Raw genomic sequence first — 22,958 nt, forward strand, 5'->3', positions numbered from 1 at the left:
TCCCCAAATCATATGATACAAAATAAAGGGTGGAGGGGCTCTAAGTTTTCCCAATGACTTTCTAAGGTTTCAAAAGCCTAAGGTTAGAAAACACTGCCAAGACAAACCTCTGATTGAGGGTGAAACTGAATACTATATGAATACTGTATGAATGTATCAATATATGAACATATAAAATATAACTAAATAGAATCCAGACACTTTATCAATACCTCCACAAGATCAGCCTAATCCAAGCCAACATTACCTCTGGTGTGGATTATTACAATAGCTCCTTAATTGGTCTATTTTTTAGCCTTGCACCCCTACCATATAATCTCAACACAATAACCAGAGTAAATCCTTTTTACTTTTGATCAGATGCTGCCATGCCTCCGTTCAAAATCCTCCAATTGCTTCCTATCTTACACTAAGTAAGAACCAAAGCTTTTTACTATGACTTACCGCCACAGTATGGACCCATACCGTGTGACCCCCTTGTTACTTTATTCACCTCGTGTCCTTCTGCTTCTCCCCTTTCTCCCTTGACATCAGCTACACTAGCCTCCAGCTCATTGTTTGAACAGGCCAGGCACACTCCGGTCTCGGGGTACTTGCTATTCCCTCTGCCTGGAATGCTCTTCCTCCTAGATTTTTGCATGGTTCACTTTGTGTCTTTACTCATATGTCATCTTCTCTGAGAGCATTTCTTCTGTTATCCTATCTAAAATTACAAATTCTGCATTTTTGCATTTTATTTTTTGGCACTTACCATTACATAAGATATATTCATTCATTTATACTATTTATTTCAATTGGGCATTGCCTTGTCTCTTCCAGCAGTTTAACTTAAGCTCAATAAAGGTAGGGATTTTTCCCTTTTATTTTTTTATATTTTATATCCTCAGCACCTAAAACAGTGCCTGGCCCAAGTAAGGTCTCAGTAAACAGTGTATATAAGAATGAATAAAAACACAATTTTGAAAACCTGGAGAAAATGGATAAATTTAGAAATATAGAAAATGTGAATGGACTTTTAAGTAAACTGAAATGGTAATCAAAGCTCTCTCTTTTTCAAAAAAATTAAATCCAACAGTATATTAAAAATATATAAATAGCGTGTGTAAGTTATGTTTATCTCAAGAGGAAAGAGTGGTTTAACATAAAAAAAACCTAACAGTTATTCTTCAATTAATGAAATAAGGGAGGAAAAAACCCACACAGTCATTTCAATAAAAGCATTACAACTATTTAATAAAGTTCAACACCTATACATAATTAGAAAAAAATGATTAGAATGATACTTTCTTAACTTAATAAAGGCTATTACCAAAAATATACAGCAAATATTTAAAGAAGAAATCTTAGATACATTTCATTGAAGATTAAGAAAAATACCAAGATGCCCAAATCACTGGTGATGTTGAAGATCTCTGTATAGATTTGGAAGAGTCAAACTAAGATCATTAACTAGAAGGTCAAAGAAGGCTCAGTATAGAAAGATCTTTATAACAGTTACAGCTATTAAAAAGAGAAAGAGGCTACTCTGTAAAGCGGTAACAACCTATCTCTGGAAATGGTCAATCAGCTGGATGCCAACTAGATTGTTAGAGAGGAGATTCTTGCAACAGATAGAAGTCTGAACCAAATGAAAAATAAAATCCTCTTCAACCCCTTAAAGTCTCTGATTTTAAATACCTACTTGGGAAATTAAGATTTGATAGACATAAGATTAGTCTTATGTCTATCAAACAATATTTATTTTCATCAGCATTTGATTACTTTAAACATTATTTTCTGTAAACTAAAAGACAGTTTTACTGGGGAAAATGTGAGACAATACCCACTATGCCCTCTTTAAAAACTGCTTTCACTGGGAGAAAGAGATCAAGGTGAACTTACTCTTCCAAAATTGACTTTTTGGACTCTAGTGAAACAATCACCCGCCTAAATAGATTTCCTCTACCTCCAGAGAAAGAGCAGTATGCTTGCAGGTATCCTAAAGCATAGATTAAGGAGTGATTCTTGTGAAAACTGGCTTTAATACTTCTCAAATTTTAAAATGTGGGGAAGCAGTAAAGATCAAAACCTGTGCTGCTTTTCCTAATCTGGTTGTGTGATATTGTAGAAATAGCTGAACTTTGGAGTCAGAGTGACATGGATCAGAATCCTAAGTCAGCCAATAGCATGTGTGACCTTGGATGAGTTACTTACATTCTTTGAATCTCAATTTTACCTGGGGAAAGAAAGATGATACCTTGTAGGGTTACTGTGAAGAAAAGAAATAATATATATAAAGCACTTAGCACTAGCTTCTAGTAGATAGTCAATAAAAGGCTGCTGTCTCGTCTACAATTATGCCTACAGGGTCTAGCTTAAAATCATAATGATAAATCTCAAGTCTCAAATGGGTAACACTTCACTTTCACCATGTCAAAAAAGACTGTTTACACTTCTTCTTCCCTGGCCTTCTAAACCCTCTGCATGATTACAATGCCTTGTAGCTCACAGAGATAATCCTTTATTCTGTATCTGTAAAGTCACTAGTTAGCCCTCATCTATGTCAGCACTTTCTACCTTCCTTTGTTGTCTTTTTGGATACAGTAGCCCTGCTCCTATATCTACAATTAACTTCCATCATGCTTTGGGTCCTATTCTTTTCATCTTCTCGAGAACGTCAATCCTTCAATAACCCCCTTTACTACGTTATTACCAATTTCTCCCTCTCTATTGGACAGTTTGGTTCTGATCAATAACAAACATGCTTTAGAAGTGTACCATGCAATATGGAAGTTGTTAGCTTCATGTGTCTATTTACATTAATGAATTGAAATAAAAAATTCCACCCCTCAGTTGCACTAGCCACATTTCAAGTGCACATGTCATCTGCGGTTTCCATACTGGTCAGTGCAGATTATAGGACATTCCCATCATCAGAGAAAGTGCTCTGGGAAAGCACTGTTCTAAAATATTTTATTTTAGGAGCAAATACCATCTCCCTTGATACCACATCTGTATCCAGACTATCAAGACATTTCTCTGCTCTTTCACAACGCTTCTTAAAAGAGTTGTCTTAGCCACTGTCTATGTCAACTAATTTCTCCTTAGTCCATTCAAATCAGGCTCACCTCCCCAAAATATCACTGAAATTATTTTTGTCAAGGTCTCTAATGATGTTCATGATGACAATCAATGATTACTTCTCTGTTCTTATCCTACTTGACCCCACAGAAATATTCTGTACAGTTGAAAACTCTTTCTTCATCAGCTCTGGGATGTTACACTCTCCTGTTTTCCTTCCTGAACTCTCCCTTTGCTGGTTTTATCATTTGTGCTCTAAATCTAGAGAAGAGAATAGAGCTAAGAGAAAAGAGCTATAAACCCTACCAAGGTAATCTCATTCAACATCAATGCTTTCAATATATCAATGTTTTCATATATCAATGACTCAAAACTATGATAGTTGTACTGGTCCCCTAAACTCCAGATTTGCATATCCAACTACTTATCGGACATTTCCCCCTAAAATTAAACAGGCATTTCTATTTTAACATACCCAAAATAGAATTCTTGATTCAGGAGATTTTCACACTTACTGTGTGAAACCAGCCTCAGTCTCAACAAATGGCATTGACATCGACCTAGTTGCCAGCCAACACTTAGAAATCTTATTTGATTTCTTCCCCCTCCCACTAATACAACTACCTCCAAAAACACATCCTGAATGTCTCTCGCCCTCTGCATTGCTACCACTGTATTCCAAACCACCATTTTTTTTTTCATCTGATGAAACCTCATAATTGATTTTCTTTGCTTTCATTCTCTACAAAGAATGAAATTCATTCTTTACAAAACAGGCAGAATAATCTTTTAAAAATTTAACTAAAGATTTATGACTCTCCCCCTACCTAGAAGCTTTCCACTGCTTCCCAATGAATTAGAATTAAATATAAACCTCTTAATATGACCAAAACCCCTATATGATCTGGCCCCTGCCAGTCTCTCTAACTTTACCGGCCACTCTTCCCTTTATTCATTATGCTTCAGCCACAATAGACTTTTTTCTGTTCCTCAAACACACTAAATTAGTTTCAGCCATAGAATGTTTGCATTCGCATTTCCCTTTGCCTTCTCCAGGATTTTTATATGGCTCCTTCTTGTCTTCAATATTTCAACTGTCTTTTTCAGTGAATCTAGTAGAGCCATCCATGTCTATCACATCACCCTGTTTTATTTTTATTACAGTAATTATTACTGATATTTTATTTATTATATTGTTTAGTGCCTGCTTCTCTACTAGGCTGTAAGCTCCTTGAAAACAGAAACACTGTCTTATTTACCATTACATCCCAGTACCTTAGAAGAATGCCTGGCACAGAGCAGTTCAAAATATCTATGTAGAATATATCTGTATATCATCTCTTATTTATTCTCTATATTTTAAAAGAGCTGTTCAATTTTGAAATGAGTACAATCTCTACCATTTTCTTCAGTAAAGTTCAATATTTTCCAATGATTTTATTGTTTTGAATAAAGGCACTTATGGTCAGATTCAGTCTTAGAAGAAATACCAAATTATACACGTTACCCATGTTTATAAAAGTTTAAAACCCTAACTGTTTGGAAACAACAAAAAATCCATTGGTTTGGAAGCTATGAAACTTACCCTCTGATAGCACAGTGGCAGAGAATTTTCCAACAGGGGAGGAGTTCTCTGCATTAATATTCCAACAGACTCTCTTAAAAGGGGAATAACACTAAAGAAGTGGAAGACAGAAATTCATTAAAGTCACATTCTGACAATCCCATCCTATAAGAAAGTAATAATATATATCCCTATAGCAGATTATGAGATTTATTCGAGTAATATGAGGAAAAACAATACACTACCAATTTTTTCATGTAACTTTTAAGTCATCATCTAAAGTAAAAGTAAAGGAACTAGAGAAAGCATTTTATCAATTTGTGAAAGATTAACCTACACTGAATAATACTGGGCCAACTAAAAAAATCTAAACACAGCAGTCATTCAACTGTTATTCAAAATATGACTCCAATAGCCAGAACTTTCCAATGTAATCTGCAAAGCCTGTCATGGCCAACTGGCCTTATAATATTTACCAAATATTTATGTGCATTTATCTGAATACTACTGATAAAGGAAGATACACAAAATATGGTATGGTCATCCAAAATTTCTCAGGAAAAGATCAATTATACAATGTTTTTATATACCTAACTTACAATTTTTATGTTTTCTTACTTTTCTTACTGTACTATTCTGAACATAGGCACAAAAGCAGTTTTTCTCAAACTATTGTTTGAAAAAGTATTTTTTCCTAAATATGTGCCTTTCAAATTTACTCATTTTGATCATCTCTTTTCCAATCCTTATTGCGAGGAACTCTTACAAGGCCTGGAGATATCGTAGATAAAAAGGTACTCAAATGAAATCATGACACAAGTTCTATCTGCCATTAAACAGCTTTGGGTTAATCAAATAACCTTACAGTGCATCAATTTTCTCATCTATAAAATGAGGGAGTGAATCAAATATCTGGGCAATTTCTATCTTTATTTTTTCATTCAATAAGGGAAAGTAGTCAAAGTATAAGAAATACTGGAGGTGGAATATATTTAGAAACAAAAGGAAATATGTTGTTTTTATATATTAAAAAAAAGGGCAGTATCACCATATGAAACATAAATTATGCCTGGCAAACCAATTTACTCCATCATTAATTAAGCAACCCACCAGGGACTGGGAATTAAACCTGGGACCTTGTATGTGGGAAGCTGGCGCTCAATCACTGAGCCACACTGGCTTCTCTGAGTTGGCTTGCTCAGTTTGTTTTGCTTGTTGTTTGTTTTTCTTTTTTCTTTTTTCAGGAGGAAATGGGATCTTAACCCAGAACCTCCCCCATGGGAAGCAGGTGCTCAACTGTGTGAGCCACATCTACTCCCTCCAAATTAATTTTATTAAGAAATTATTGTAAACAAAGTGATTGTTAAGCACTTACAATATGCTTGGCATCATATTTCCCAGAACCACATAGAACTTTATACTTCTTGAAATGTAGGCCTAGAGCAACAAAGTAATTTGCCTAAGGATACTGAATGGGAGAGCTAGAATAACAGACCAGGCCTTTTGGCATCAAGTTCAATTTTGAAAAATTCAATTCAACAAACATATATTATACGCCTGCCATTTGCAGAGCAAATGTTAGGTACTGGCAATAAAGATAAATAATACACATTATTTCACTTCACAGGAATTCATAACTTTTTTCCTTATGGCATGTTGATAACTTACTTTTATATATACCTTTAAAAATAAAGACAAAAGAATAGAAGATGGCATGGAAGGCACACAGACACAGTATACATAATGAAATTACTGTGGTCTTTTAGCAAAAAACTTTAAAAGTAGTTATGGTCTAAGAATAATTAGGTTTAGTCTAAATTTTCCCCCAAAAGACATTGAGCTAAAGCACAGTAAGAGATGATGAGTCCAATCTATAAAAATCATTAAAGAGATGAGTCTTAAAACATCAGGACAGTCTCTTAAACAGCCGTAGAGGCTCTTAATACATCACCCAGAACAATCATCTACAAATTTATCCAAACCTTTATTCAAATCTTTATGCAAATTCCATATATGTACCCTCCCAAAGTTTGCTACTCCCTGCAATCACATTTGTAAAAAGGAACCCAATACTTTTCCTTTTTCCCCTAAAAGTGCTCTTTCACATGAAGTCCTTAGTTAGAGGACTCTAGAACTAGTAAACAAGTTCCATGATCACAGATAATACACTATTAGCATTAAAAAGGAATTTAGAAACCACTCATTTTAACTTTCAATGAGGAAATATAATATAGACAGTGTATTTTTCTTTAGAAAGGATCGATTGAGGTTTTCATTGATTTTGTTATACTCAAATTTAGAATGGTTGCCTGCTTAGCTAAAATTTTAATAAAATGTTCATATTCAACAGTAATAGCAAGCATTTCACCAAAGCCTATGGATGTGTCATTCTAATTTTCTCCAATATGTAAGGATTTCAGCTGTAGGAACCATAACAAAGCCATAGAACTGGTCGGGGAATGGGGTTTTTGCTAAATCACATGGTGACATGCAAATCAAAGTCAATTTCTATAAAAATTTCAAAGGTCATAAAAAATGCAAAAGAAACCTGCAAAAAACTCTAGTTTTGCCATTAAAAACTGTGTTTAACTCAGGAGTTTGTGGCCATATTTTTCTGATTAACTATCGTAATGGGAATCATAAAACAGATTTTAGCATGGCTCTATAGAGCCACAATGAAAGGATACATAGAAAAAGGCAAGCTTAGCAAATTCCTGACTGAGCTAAGACTTAGAGTGCATCCAAACCCAAAAAGTAAGCATTTGGAAACAATTAGAGGTTCACTTCTGGCTGACTAACCCGATTCTAGCTTTAACAATGAAACACCATTTTCCTAGCATATATAAAAAGGGATGACTCATTAGGTATATGAATTTACCAGGAAAAGAGGGTAATAATTTTATTCTTCAAAAGCTGAAAGTAAACCAAATTTATAATTATACAAAGAACACAAAATTAATTGGAAAGCTTTAATCTTAAATGCTAACAGATTAAATGAGCAACAGCTATTCTTTACTGCCACTAACTTTGCAAATAGAAATACATTCAAATCTTGCTTCAGAAGCAGATTTTAATGAGTTTCACCATTTCAGCAGTAAATAAAATTAATTATAAACACACCAAACAAAAAAAATTAAAGGTATGCATTATAAAAACTTCTAAGAAACAATCAGACTAGTGACAATCATAATATTTAACAAGGAAATATTTCAGAGAACTGACACTGGTGCTTAGGACCAAGAGAATAAACATCCAATAGTAATAATTAAAACGAGATTACCGATTCAATTTTGTGTGAGCTAGTTTATGGGTTAAATCCTTCTGCAGATTATTAAGGCTTCTTATAATCTACATAGAGAAAAATAACTGCACTTTTTTAAAACAACCCAACATTGGAAGGTCTGGCATATAACATATCCTTGAAAATTTTTGGTTGACTAAAAAAGAAAAGAGAAAGTAAAAGAAAATTGACCAAAGCTTGTAATGTATTTTACATTTAGATATAGTGCTCCTGCAGCAAGCTGTAAATATACAGTCATAGTTAACAATTATTTCATAGTGATAGACAATTACCTATTAACCTAGACTTTCAGACCCTAGTATAGAATAGATAACTCAAAATCAAACCACTGGAGATTGTGGCTTATTTAATAATTATGCTAAGTTTCAAACCTATCGTTTAAATCAGTGCATCTTTACCTAGTACTACTTTACTAAATAATGGAGATAATATACTGCCCCTGCTTTAGAAAATAAGTTGCCCTTAGTTGCCTCAATAATGAGGATAAGAAGGTACCCCTGGTTCTTGAAGCAAAAGTTTGGAAAAAGTTATTGTTTTTGTTAAGCTTCTGGAACTTTGTTATAACAGCTAATGCAGTCTTTGGATCAAAAACACCAGTAAATAATGCCAAATGAGTAAATACTTAGTAACATCTTTGTTTATATAGCACCTAATATGTTTTTAAAGCGCTTTCATACTTTTTTTTCTAATTTGAACATCATTACAACCTTAAGTAACCTTAAGAAAGCTTTAGAAGTACGGTATGTCACATATAGGCAGAATCTTAAGAGACCATTTAGGCTAATTCTCTCATTTTACAGATGAGGAAATAGATTCAGAGAAGTTAAGACAGCTTGTTCTTTTTTAAATAAGCATCCAAGCATAGGTGAGAAAGAATTATACTTGAGGAACAATCAGTATTCCCACTTCTTAATATGCAATTGATGGTTTTAGTAAAGCACTTTTCTTTATTCTCATGAATTAAGAAACTAAAACAACACCAGCAATATAAGTAAAAAAAAAAATCTTAAAATGATCCATTATTTATCCTCATAAAAGAAATATGAACAGAAATCCACACTAGTATCCTTCAGTCAAGGAAAATGGGGAGATAATGGAATCAATGAAGAGGGCAAAAAGCTCCATAAAATACGTGACTTCGAGAGTAAGAATAAATTCTATAAACTTAAATATGGTAAGGTTTTTATTGAAAAGACAATGAAAATTGGAGGAACCTCTCTACTACTTCTGTAAGTAACTGAAAGCAGTGAGTAAACTAGGATGGTCACAGGCAGAACATGAAGCTCTTTAGGAAAACCTGTGTTTTACAAAGTATAGAAGTGAAGAAATAGGACCTCAGTTAAAAAAACTAGATGAGATGGCAAGAACTATTTATGTAGACTATCAAAATCTAATGAACTAATAAATGTTATAAAAATAATAATAATAGGATTGTTTGGGGGAAAAATACTTTGGTTAGTAGTAATATTTTGACAATGCTCTTTAATCATTAGTTAAAAAGGCTTAACAACAATGCAAGTTATTGGTGATAGGGTGAGTTATGAGAGTCCTGTATGATATGTTAGTTTTGTAAGTTCACAACTATTATTATAAACTTATTGTTTATGTATGTTTATGTATGAGTGATATACCTCAGTAAATTAATTTTTTAAAAAAATGAAAACAATCAAATGAATTGGGAAGCAGATGTAGCTCAAGTGGTCAAGCACCTGCTTCCCATGTACAAGGTCTCTGGTTCGATCCCCAGTACCTCCTTAAAACAAAACAAACAATGAAACACCCAACTCTGGGCTGCTGATGTAGCTCAGTAGTTGAGGGCCAGCTTCCTACATACAACACCACAGTACCAAAACAAAAAAAAACAAATGGATGAACATTCAGGTAACTTCAGAGATCATTAGTTTGGGCCCAAAACAGAAAGGAGAGCCCTAAAAGTCAGCAAAAGAAGGTCAGCAAGAAAAATCCAAGAAGAATGGTACCAAAGCATTAATCTCTGAGTTCAACAAGGCTCTTAGTAATCTGTGTCTAAGTTTAAGTTAAAAATGGTGTATTTGTAACTGATCCAATCTACATGGTATAAGTGTTCAAACCCCATCATTTCTTCAGAATTTAGCAGTAGAGCTTTGCCTCTAGATGGCTGAGTGTATTGCTCTGGAGAAATTCAGTGACAGGTCAGTACTGGAGAGAAGCAGAAGAGGGATAAATGGTGGAGGTAGAACCTATTTAGGGTTTGGTTTGGAGCTGGCCCTTCACTATCAGTGGCAGTGGTAATATGAACCTTTTCAAGAATTGGTCTTGAGCATCATGAAACCAAATTAACTAGGTCAGAATACTGTATGCCCTGATACATAAACTACATACATGAATAAATTTATGGAGTTAAACTAGAGTATAGGTTAGTAGGAGACAGAATTTGGATTAAGAAGGGGAACTGATATTGAATACATGTAGAATCTTAAAAAGTTTGACTGCAAATATGTGAAATGGATAGAGCTGATGGTAACATTGTAACGGCTGACACTGCTGATTTATAAACGTGATTGTGGCTGAAAAGGGTAGGCTAGGGAGGTTAACATTAATTAAAAGACAGCTAAAGGATAATCTAGCAACTGTAAAATATAATGATTTTGGTGGTAGATGAGGATTGTGGCTAATAATAAAAATACAAGAATGTTCCTCTATTACGAGACAGAAGAATATGGCAATACATGGAAAAAATACAACTAACATAACTTACAGACTACAGTTAACAGTAATATTGTAATATTTTTGTAGCAAAAGCAAAGAAGGTACTACAATCAATGCTAAAGGTAAAAAAAAAATATGGGATTTAGTTTTGTGAGATGTGACTATGATCAAACATTATTTTCATTTTATTCACTGACAAGGGGACCTTGGTCATGTCATTTAACCAATCTGGGCTTATTTATTCATCTTTCTGAACACTGGAGAAACAACTGAGTTTGTTTTTAGGATTAAATAAGATAAATGTGCTTGGACAGGATTTTGTAAAGTAATGCTTCCATAATTTGTTAAGCTGCCATTTGTCTGTTATTTTATTTTTTTGAAGTTGAAATAAAAGTTAAAAATTTTTTAACAGTAACTAGGTCAGAAATAATTTCAATGAACTTTCTTTGCTCCTACCTTCTTTCCTTTCTTTTTTCCTCCTTCTTTCCTTCCTCCTCTCCCCCTTCCTTCCCTTGCTTGCTTTCCTTCCTACCTTACCTCCCTTCCATCCCTTTCCTTCCTTCCATTCCCTCCATTTCTTTTTTTCCTCATTGGATAAAAACTGAATGAAAGTCAGTTAACATGAAAAAAAGAGCATGTCACAGCAGCAAAGGGATATGGCATTTAAATGGATGGTGCCTGTTTCCCACAACATTCCTTTGGGATCTATACCATGTAGACTGGATCGGTTACAAATACAGGCAAGCAGGCAATTAACTGTCATGCTTCCTAAGGGGCAGGCACTATTCAGACTTTATATATATTATTAGTCCATTTAATCTACACACAACACCTGATGAGGCATTATCATTTCAACTTTAAAGATGAAAAACTGAGACATGGAGAGGCTAAGCAACGTGCCTCAGGTCACACACTAAGTGGTGAAACCATGATCTGAACGCAGGCAGTTTGGCTGCACACTGAATGCTCTTAAACACTCTGCTTTACTGCCACCAATAAGGTCATGCAAGTGGTTTTGCTGGCTCTCCCAAAGCACCTGCACCCACAGGAGAGTTCTGACTAGAGAAGCTGATTTTTAAAGTGGTAGGAGGCTTGGAACACAGAAAGAGTTGAAACAACTCAGGAATAGATGAACAGGAAAAATGACCCAAGAGGACCTTGGCAAGAGGCACTGACAGCTAACAAAGGGAAAGTTTTCCACCATCAAGAGCTGACTGGTTTGGTAAACATGACCAGAAACAAATCCCAGACACCTAATTTCCATTCTAGGCCCATATTCAATACTGACTTCCAAAAGTTCACGTTTGCTAGGAGCAAACCCAATATAATAAATAAAAAGAAAAAGAACTCTTATTTGTTTACTAAAATTAAGCTTTAAAAAATATCATTGAATGAATATATTTTTTATTGAATATATCAAAGTAGGTTTCCAGTCACTACATTATATTGGACGCTTAATACATAAAAATATTTAGTTGCTAAGGTAGGAGTAGAAGTCATATTTTCAAAGAATTAAACAAAACAGAAATTCATGTGGAGGCTACACTTAGAGATAGAAAGTTTCAAATTAATTACACATCAGTTAACAGTAAACGTAAAACTGAAAACCAAAAGGGGCTGATTTTTTTCTTTTGGGTAGTAAATTATTAATATGCTTTCCATCTTTTTTAATTTTACTTTATTTTTTGAAGAGGTAAAACATGTAGATGATTATAAAGCCAATGCTATATAAAAATACATACATATTCAGTTTCCCTTTTAATCTCTGTCTAGAGATAACTACATTATATTGTTTTTTTTTGTTTATTCTACTGCTGTTTCTTTTTAAATTATAAGAAAACATGCAAATTATATTTGTATCCCTTCTCCTCCTTATATAAAAGTACTATTTATATGTCACATGCGATTTTGTTTTCTTAACAATATATCAAAGATCATGCCACATAACCATGGAGATCTTCCTCATTCTTTTTCTTTAGGATTGCATAGATCTTCTTTACTGATGGGATTCTTTCAAGTCTTTTGAAATAAAAGTCACAAAGAAAGATTTTGTAAATATGTCCTTTTATACATTGCCAATTTATCTTTGGGATACATTCCTAGACGTGAGATTACTGATTGAAAGGTAAATGCATATGTAATTTTGCTAGACATTACCAAACTTCCGCTCTACAGAGATAGCAAGTACCACTCTCACTCTTATCAGAAGATAATGCAAACTTTTGAATATTTATCCACCTGAAAGTAAGAATCTCAATTTGCATTTTTTATGAGTTAGACGGAATAACTTTTGCATATTTAAAGTCATTTGTGTATCTTTTCCTGTGAACTAAATGAACATATTCTTCCCCGGTTTTTCTATCAGGCTGCTGGCCTTTCGTTTACTTTTTACAAGTTTTCTCTACATAAACTGGAGGTTTATATAGAGGGTTTGCTCATAATCTAAACTGCAAATATTTTATCCCTGTGTATTATACCTTTTGACCATGCTCATGGTGCTTTTGCTCTATACCAATCGTTCTTTTTCATGCAGCTTAATTCATCAATGTTTTCTCTTACTTATTCCAGATTTTCAGCCATTGTTATTCCCCTAATATTCTCATGCTGTAAAATCATCCGGTCATGCTTTCTTCCAGTACTAGCATGGTGTTATGTTTTACTTTTAGGGCTCTAATTAATTTGGAGTTTATTCAGATATACAGTGTGAGGGACAGAACCAAATTTATTTTCCTCCAAATGGCTGTCCAGTTACTAGAGGGCTCCTTTTTTCCACTAATTTGAGATGCTGCCTTTATTACTACAACCACTAAATTTCTATATGCATATACATCTCTTTCTGGACTTCCTAATCTGTTCCATTATTAGTCTAATAGCTTTTCCAGGCATCTAGCTATGTTAATTATAAGGTTTTATATTTCATATCTTCTTTTCAAGGACTTTCTTAACTGTTCCTACTTGCTTATTTTTCCTTATAAATGCTAAAATCACCTTTTACTAACCCACTCCACCAGAAAAACACCTGCTGGTATTTTTTTTTATTTTAATTCCTCCCCCCTCCCTCTCCCCCGCGGCTTGCTTGCTGTCTGCTCTCTGTCCATTTGATACGCGTTCTTCTGTGTCTGCTTGTCTCCCTTTGTTGTGTCATCCTGCTGCACCAGCTCTCTGCCGGTGGGGGCCATCAGTTCTTCTCAGAAGCAGGCCGTCAGCTCTCTGCAGCCAGCTTGCCTTCACAAGGAGGACCTGGGATGCGAACCCAGGAGCTCCCATATGGTAGACGGGAGCCCAGTGGATTGAGCCACAGTCACTTCCCCCTGCTGATATTTTTATTAGGATAGTTTTAATCTTATAAATAAACATAAGAAGAGTTGACATATTTATGATGTTGATTTTTGAAAAACATCACAGTCAACAAAAACAAGGTTCTGATCAGGGTATACTTTGGTGTTTTTCCTAAGTGTTTAAAATTTTCTCTCACACAGAGAGAAATATCTTTAGAATATCTCTAGATTGTATTTGTTGTTGCTGTTGAAAAGGTGTCTTCCTTTTAATTATATCATTCAATTGGACTTTGCTTCTATATAAATGGTATTGATTTTTGTATGTCAATTTTATATATGGAACTTTACAAAATTATCTTTTGTGTAAAGTTTTTCTATGGTTCTTATTAGTTTTACAGTTATATAATCATATGCTTTGTAAAAAAAAGTCTTCTTTCCAATTCTTATACCTCAAAAACTTTCCCTTGTGGAATATTATTGGCTAATGATCACTAAAAATACTATGTTAAATAGTAGGGGCAGTAAGGAGAATCCTTCTCTTGATTCTGATTTTGGTGGGAATTACCCCATTAAGAAAGATGGTGACTTCTGGGTTGTTATACATATTGTATCAGGTTAAGGAAGTATCCACTGATTTCCTATTTTATTACTTTTTAAAAAATATCAGAAACGGGTACTGAATTTTTTCCAATGCTTTTTGGTATCTACTGTAAAGTTTCCCATGATTTTATACCCAAACTGTATATGATAAATATTATTAATAGACTTTGTAATACTGAACCATCTTTGCATTCCTTGAAGGAACCCCAATCTGACATGATATAGTATTCCCAAAACACTTTTTTAAATAGTAAAATTTATCTCTTCAAATATTATCAGATGATACATAATACTTGTAACTTGACAAATGAACTGCATTTCAAATAGTCTGAACTTAAGATTTCCAGGTATTTACCAAACCTTTCTAATGACTTCAACAAACACAGAAGTAGGATAAGACTAAGTTGATTTATTCTTAGGGATTAGAATCCCATTAGCACCATAACTAGAGAACACCTTGACATAACACAAACACTTAGCAGGAGCACACACAGCCTAATAGTAAAGGCTATTTAAAAAGGAATCCAGAAACCATGAATGAAATACAGTTTGAGTGACAAGTAGCTTGTACTTCAGTTTTCCTGTCCATCCATCCTCCTATCTATCCTTTAATTCCACACTGGCAAACACCGACTCTTTTCTAAGCACTGGGTTAGGTATTTAGAATATAGCAGAAAGTTAAAATGTGAACACACTCTAAGGTAAGCCCCTGCCATGAATCATACCTTTGTATAATCTCCTCCCCATTGAGTACTTGCTTCTGGACACAGAATACGGCAAAGGTGTAAGGATTTTGCAGATGTAATTAAGATCCCAAATCAGCTGATTCTGAATGAACCAAAAGGGAGATTATCCTACACAGGCCTGACTTAATCAGATGGAAGTTCTTAAAAAGGGATTGGGGCCCTCCCTGAGGTTAGACTCCTGAAGACACTGAAGAAATAAGCAGTCATTCTGCCAACAACCATATGAGCTTGGAAGAGGACCCTGATGAAACCACAGCCCTGGCCAACACCTTGCTTGCAACGAGACCCTGAACAGAGAACCCAGCTAAATCCTGCCCAGTCCCCTGGCTCACAGAAAACTATAATAAATGAGTGTTGATTTAAGATGGTGAATTTGTGGTAATTTCTTACACAGCAATAGAAAACCAAAACATATGGTAATTCTCTTACAGTCTGGTAGAAGAAGAGACATTTAAACAAATAAATTTAAAGGAACATGATAGGTGCAATAACATATATTCAAGACTCAAAAGAAACAGGTAACTCTATACAGAGTGTCAAAACAGGCTTCACAAAGATTCCCTTGAGGTGAATCGTATGTAAGAGGTGTTTAAATGGTAGATATTAGCAGGAAAGACATTCCAGGGAGAAGAAAATTGTTGAGAAGAGATACAGAGATATATACTAACCTAATATGTTCTAAAAAAAGCAAGCTATTTGGTACCACTGAGATTTAGTGCAGTCTTTAAAATAAGAGTACATATAGGGGAATGTACTATTGATATATTCCACAATTCTGGGGGCAGCAATCATACATACACACACACAAAAAATGCCCCTGGGTGTGCCCAAATTTTCAGATGTTAGGAATAAATAGTTTTGGGAGAATAAAATTCCAGATCCTCCATTTCCACAGATACTTATTCCTAAAACTGACCAGAATGAGATGATTCCTCTAGCAGACAGTTCTCTGTTGTTTCCCTCCCATTTCACAATCACCTTTCAACCATTTGACAAAGAAAAAGGACACATCTCAACCACCCAAATATTATAATGGTGAACTGTGCCAGGTTTTAAAAATATTTTGGGTACCAGATAAAAACAAACAAAAAATTACCAAAATTTAAAATACTAATGTCAGACAAGCTTTTAATAAAGGCAACATAAACTTGAGATATAGTTTGTACCTTTCCCTATTTTATATAAATTCTTATTAAGGGCAAAGCATGGCACTAGAAAAAATGTATTCTGTGCCATGTTAGGATATTCTGGGTTCAGACACATTGTAAATGTACCTGGCATGGCTGGAGTGATGATGATGATGTTATTAATGATCTCTCCTCTACTAGCCCCCAAATATTAACAAAGAAAATATCACTCCTGAGAAGTCCCATGAAAACTTACAAACAACAGTAAAAAAAAAAAAAAAAACAAAACCATAACTATATCTAGTAATAACAAAAAAACTATAAATGCAATGTCATTAATTTACAAAATATAAAGACTTTAAAATATGATAAAATTAGAACAAACTCACTGAGCCATAATCTAGAATACAGGTTACCAGAGGGCAGGCTGGGGATAGGGAATGGCAGGTTAAGGCTTAAAATGTACAATGTTCCTATATGCAATGAAGGAATTGTTTGGTAACGGGTGGTGGTGACAGTAGCACAACATAGTGAACGTAATTGTGAAATATATATTTGAATGTGGTTGAAAAGGAAAATGTTAGGTTGTATATATGGTTTAACATACTAAAAATTTTTTTAAAAATCCATGTTACTACACTACGCAAACAATGAGCCCTGAGTTAAAGCATGGACTACAGTTAATAGTACAATTTTTAAAATGTGCTTTCATCAATTGTAAAAAATGTTCCACACCAATGCAAGGACAGTGTATAGGAATCCTGTAGATTTATGCATGATTGTCCTGCAAACCCACAACTTCTCTAATTAAGAAAAAATAAACACATATTAATTTGTTAAAGAGGAAAGCTGGGAGCATAAGTTAAATGAAACTACTCAAATACTTTCAAGCTGTCATCAAAACTGGCTTTAGAAACTTCATATGGAGTATTATTATTCACGTTTGATAATGATAACATGTAGAGTATAGTGATAACAACAACAAAAAAAGGTAAATGTCTATCGTTGTAATTCAATCAATTCCCTATTTAGACAGCACACTACTTCATAAAATGCATGAACAGTGGAGACTTAATTTTGCAGACTGTTGCAAAATTCATAATAGATAAAATATATCCTTTTCATACAGATGAATCCAGATAGATTTCTGATTATTTGCATCTGCTCTTGGAGTAACCAAAAAATGGCATTACTGCTAGGACTAAGGGATGTAAGAGCTTGCCTATGACTATAGCTTATGAAGAGATTTTCAAATTTTTGGATACTTTTATTCCAGGGTTTGGAGTGCAATGATATGACATAAGATTGGCCTTATTGGTCATGTCTATGATTTAAGCTCTGTTTTAATCTGGAAATACTACTTTATTTTTTTTAAAACTCTGGCTTCCAAAAGTTTGATAATGATTTGTAGGTGGGATTGGATGTCACACTTAAAAATATATTAAAATGCATACCTTTTTAAAGTGCTATGTGAGGAACCCAGGTTTTGATACAAGGTAAAATGGTTGTCACAGAGATGAGCATGATAGTTTTAAGTTATTTTATGAACACCAAAAAAAAAAAGAATACACTTCTGTGGGCATGAGACTCCTCTGATTAGACTACGTGAGTGAGGCATGACTCGGGTTGGGCCTCTGCCATCTTGCCAGTGCGTTTATAAACAGAGACACAGAGAGAAGGAAGCCACCGTTTTGATTGTACCATGTGAGAGAAAGGACTGCAGGAAAGCGGAGAGGCCCCGAGAGGCTGACAAGGGTCCCAGAGTCTGGACTCAGCAGAGCACAGAAGCTTGAGAAGAGGTCCCGGAGGAGCTGGGCCCACAGAGCAGCTCCAGGTTGAAGAGCCAAGCTTTATGCCTGAGAGCCCACAGCTGAACTCAGGAAGAAAGCAACAGCAGAGACAAAGAGGAGGCCCAGAAAGAGACAAGCCCTAGGCCTAATCACCCACAGCTGGGCGCCAGGCGCTGGTGAGCCTGAGGGAAAGGGATCAGCTGCCATCTTGCTTCCCCGCGAGACAAGACCCCAGGATCACCAGTAGCTGACTTTGGTGAGAAAGAATCTCTGATGGTGCCTTGATCTGGACATTTTGCTACCTAAGAACTGTAAGATTTTCCCCCTAATAAAATTTCCATTATAAAAGCCAATCCATTTCTGGTACTTTGCATCAGCAGCCCTGTGGCAAATTAAGACAATGAGTAATAATATATTTAAATAATTGAAATATGAAGTAAGATTTACTCTGGCAGGAAAAAAAAGAGGAAGATTTGACTAACTGGGTTGACAATATGACTGGCTTTGTCAATAAAGTTATAAGGAGGATATGTTCATAAATCAAATGAACTAAATCTTTAGTTTGAAGGCTTTGATTATAATATACAAAACAGAAACAGTTTAAAGTTTCAAATATGTGCCACAAATAGAAAAATCACAGCATTGAATATTCTGTAATATAGGCATAGATTTACAATCAGTGTTCTATAGGTAATAATAGCAAGTTATTATTAATATTGATTAATTTTTCTGGAAAGACAAATGAAACAAGAACATGTAAAATACTAAGCAAAAATGAAGAGCTACACAAACATTGATAATCTATAAATATCCCTACTGGATGAGTCCTGCTTTTTCCATTTATACAAAGATACGATTTGAATAATTTCTCTGGAGAATTATTGTATGTCAACCCTTTATAGAAGATGAAACCTCTGATTTTCTTATTTTTCACCATGATATGAAACTATCTAAGTGCTTAATCTGTTATAGAGCTAAGAAAAGATGAGATTCCTTCAATGCTAGCAGTTCATATCCTAAATAGCTCCTGATGACCTCTATTCAAATCTGCAATTTCTACTTAGTTTCCACCCTGCAGTACTCTTTATTCTCAGGCCCTGCTAGCTCACTAATTGCATACCTTGAAATAGAATACACCAGGTGAATTCCTACATTCTATTATTAGCCTTGGCTTTTTAACATGCTCAAGGGATCACGTGTAAACACTTCTTAAAGTACTTGATCATACAATCATGAAAATTAGAAGAGACTCCAAAAATCCACATGAGAAAACAAGGCCCAGAAAGTAGAACGTTGGAGAACCAGAACTATAACCCAGGTCTCCTAATTCCCAATCTAGGTCACCAGAACTCAACAAATATTTCTATACACAAGGCACATGATGCAAAGATGAACAATCCTCAGCTTTATTCTCATGCATAGGTATGTGTATGTGTATACAGAGACACACCACTATATATAATGCTATCATTTAAAGAACCAGTAACTTGGTAAATTTGGAGGTATAAACAATAATTTAGGAACAGAAGAAAAAGCTTTAAGGAAGAATCAGCATTAGAGTTGGGCCTTAAAAGAAGTTAGGACTGTGATGGGAAAGAGATGAGGGGCAAAAGCATTCCAGATAATAGTAGGAATAAAGGTAGGAGGCAGCAAAGAAGAGAGTTATCTTTTATAAATAACAAGCAATAGAACTAAAACACAAGGTGATATGATATATAGGAATTGCTGCGGAAAATTATTATGGCTTGAAAGGCAGGTAGGGGTCAAATAATAAAGGACGCAACGGTGAGATATTAACAGGTGCAGAACTGGTGTCCACTGGTGAAATTACCCTTGTTCTTTTTTCTAGTATAGCTCTGTAATGTTTTTATTTGTGTACAGGCCTATCTCTCATACTACTTGGTCAGCTGTATTCCACTTCTATGGTACACTATCCCACACTACCAGTAAGAGTTCTTAATTCAGAAATAAACCTATATAAGCCAAAGAAAGTTCATCCTACAAGATGGTAAGACCTAAGTAAAAGAAAAAGGAAAATGTTCTGATTTTTAATCAAAGAACTGTATGTGTATCCCATCATTAGACTCTAAATTATTACTAAATTATAGTGATATTACACTATTTATTAATTTTCTTCCTTTGTAAATAGAAATATAAATAGCAAACCATAAAACAAACCAAATTAAACAGTTCCTTACTGGGACCAGCAGTTTAAAAAATTTTTTAGTATTAAGTAATAATATACTGCTTTTTAATTTCTTCCTTCAATTTAGCTGATATACTTCAACACAAGCAGTGATGAAATACATAGTATTTCCTTGGAGAAACTACAATTTTAATATACCACAACAAAAATTGCTGGGTCAGAATAAGGACAAAAATATCATGCCCTGTATTGGTCAGAAATGTTCCATTTCACAAAATAAGCAAGTATAAATTAATACTTATTTTGACATACTACTTATTTCACTTTAAGAATAAAAAGATATGAAGTCTGAAACTATGCTTGTTTCTTTTATTAAAATTCAATAAGCAGCTCCTCTCATTTGACTTTTGGTGTTTTTGGTATTAGGTTGGAGGGAAAAATGCTGTGTCCTTACTGTTTAAAAAGGAAATAAACGCATTTCAACAATGGAGTCTTGAATGACTCAGGCTAGAAGATGGTATCTTGGAGGCTCTTTTCTGCTTACTTCCAAATAACCATTTTATATTTGTGATAAAGTGCTTCTATCAGTTACAAATAAATACTTTAACTGGAGATATTGTGCATGTCATTTCTAAAGATAATGTCTATAATTACTAGTCAAATATGATTAGTAAAAAAGCACAAAAGTTTCACTATGTACCTACCACTTTTTTTGCTTGTAGATAAAGTGCTTGACAAGTCTTAACTAGTTAATTTCTTATAACTCCAATGATTCATGAAAATCTAAGTATCTTTTGGAAGTTGAGAAGTGCCACAAAGGCCAACTCTATAGCTGCACAATGGAAAGGGAAAGCTGTGGAATACTTAAATAAGTAATCTGAGCTATCATAATCACCAAAAAAGTACTGAGAGCTAACTTAGGCGAAGGTTATCAAAATGAAATGGCAGTGGCTACTAAAGTACAAATAACTGGCTGAGTTTTAAGGTATTTTTAAGTTGACTATTGAAAAACCAACAATTTTCCTACAGGAAACAATGTAAAAAAGGGTTAGGATCAACATTGGATATTTTAATCAGAGCATAGTGCTATAACTGTATTAAACTATCATGAACAAAATCCGCTGTATCTGGAGATAACCCCTGCCCTAATGGAAACAGCAATTCATGAAATTAACAGCTGCAACCCCTTGGAAACTTTGGCAATTAAGGAACATTTATGAATTATATGTGTATTTTTGTGCATGTGTAGTGATGGTGAAGAGGAAGAAACTAAGTGGAGATTTTTCTCAAGTCAGGGATTTTAAAATATATTTATGGGTGGTTTACTAGTAATTCTGAGAATCGAATTAGTGCCTGGTACTGTATTCTCAGAACCTAAGAAAGTATTAGGGACAAAGCAGGTGGTTCAATAAAAACTACTGGATGTTTGCAAAATTATATAATGACATAATTAGGGTCTCAATTTTGTAAGAATATCTGCTGTAGAAAGTGTAAAACAATACTAATATTCCTTTCAGCATTACTGCACTTACTGCATTTCTTCCAGTATTTCTAAGACCCTCTGCCAGCTTCTCTTAGGTTTTCTCTTCTGAACTATAGAACACAGAAAATGATTTGAATAACTGTATCTCAGCCTGCAAAGATAGCACATAACCAGTACCTTTATAGATGCATAGGTAACAAGTTAATAATTTCATACAGTGGATATTCTAGGGTATTAGGGCTTCATTCTCTCCCACAATGACTACTGAGAAAGGTTGGCAGATTAATCAGTATTTATAAATATTCTTACTATGATGCTTGTTTTACATATGATTAAGAAATGCAATTTCTTAGAAATAATGTTCTCATTTGTTCAATTTTACAATATGGATACGTATAAAAGCAGCAAGTTAAAATCCTTGCAAACTGTTTACGTTTGTCTTAGTCCCCAAAAGTATAGCTCATAAATTAAAACTTCTCTTGAAAGGTAAACCACAAAGGAAATTGTTAGGCAACACCCAAAACCATATTTGAAAAAAAAAAAAAAACTCCATAATTTCTCATATATACAATTATTTGAAAATATGGTAGCTTCCTACAGTTAAAAAAAATGCTTACATTATACTTAATATAGGCCATAAAAATAATCTATTTAACCACAGAACCAACCAGTTTTATCAAAATCAGTATCTGGTGCAAAGCCTTTACTTATGAACAACAATGATCATCTGTGATTCAGAATTTCAAATTAATTTTTTCATTAGAGTATTTTCTTTCCACTTAGTACCTCTATTATGGAAATTATGTGTGATTTCTAAAGCGTGTACCTTAGTTTGCCTCTAAAAGTTGAGATATCTTTCCTTTACTATGATGAGAAATAGATGCAGCATTTAAAACTTAATGTCATTGACATTTTCTTTTAATTACAAAGCTTTTAGTTTGTATTTACAAATGATTATAATAAAAGTGTACAAAGGAGTACCTGGTGAAAACTATTTTTAAGAATCATCAAAGCTTCAGATATGCCTTACCAATTAAACTGAGATTCAATGCTACAACTAATAGTTCTGATTTATGCATTTTAAGCAACAAATCTGCTTTCCAATCCACTTCACTTTAGTAATGGGGGAAAAAAGGAGCAAAACCACCCTGAAATCTCTTAAGGAAGTGTATTTT

At 34.2% G+C, this 22,958-nt stretch overlaps 1 protein-coding gene across 9 annotated transcripts in view; it reads right to left on the minus strand.

Annotated features, from left to right (window-relative positions):
- SLC30A7 (solute carrier family 30 member 7) overlaps positions 1-22,958 on the minus strand; it is a 101,696-nt gene that overhangs the window by 27,499 nt on the left and 51,239 nt on the right. For 4 of the 9 annotated variants that reach the window (XM_071217217.1, XM_071217216.1, XM_071217218.1 and 1 more), the window contains exon 9: positions 4,646-4,736. The exons of 2 other annotated variants lie outside the window; for them this stretch is intronic. In XM_071217217.1, coding sequence (XP_071073318.1) covers positions 4,646-4,736 — 91 coding nt within the window. Of the gene's footprint in view, positions 1-2,193; positions 2,249-4,645; positions 4,737-22,958 lie in introns of all 9 variants that reach the window. 3 more of the 9 variants (XR_011649613.1, XR_011649612.1, XR_011649614.1) reach the window with 2 other exon arrangements.

This window comes from Dasypus novemcinctus, chromosome 9, assembly GCF_030445035.2.
Source record: "Dasypus novemcinctus isolate mDasNov1 chromosome 9, mDasNov1.1.hap2, whole genome shotgun sequence".
Classification (NCBI taxonomy): domain Eukaryota; kingdom Metazoa; phylum Chordata; class Mammalia; order Cingulata; family Dasypodidae; genus Dasypus; species Dasypus novemcinctus.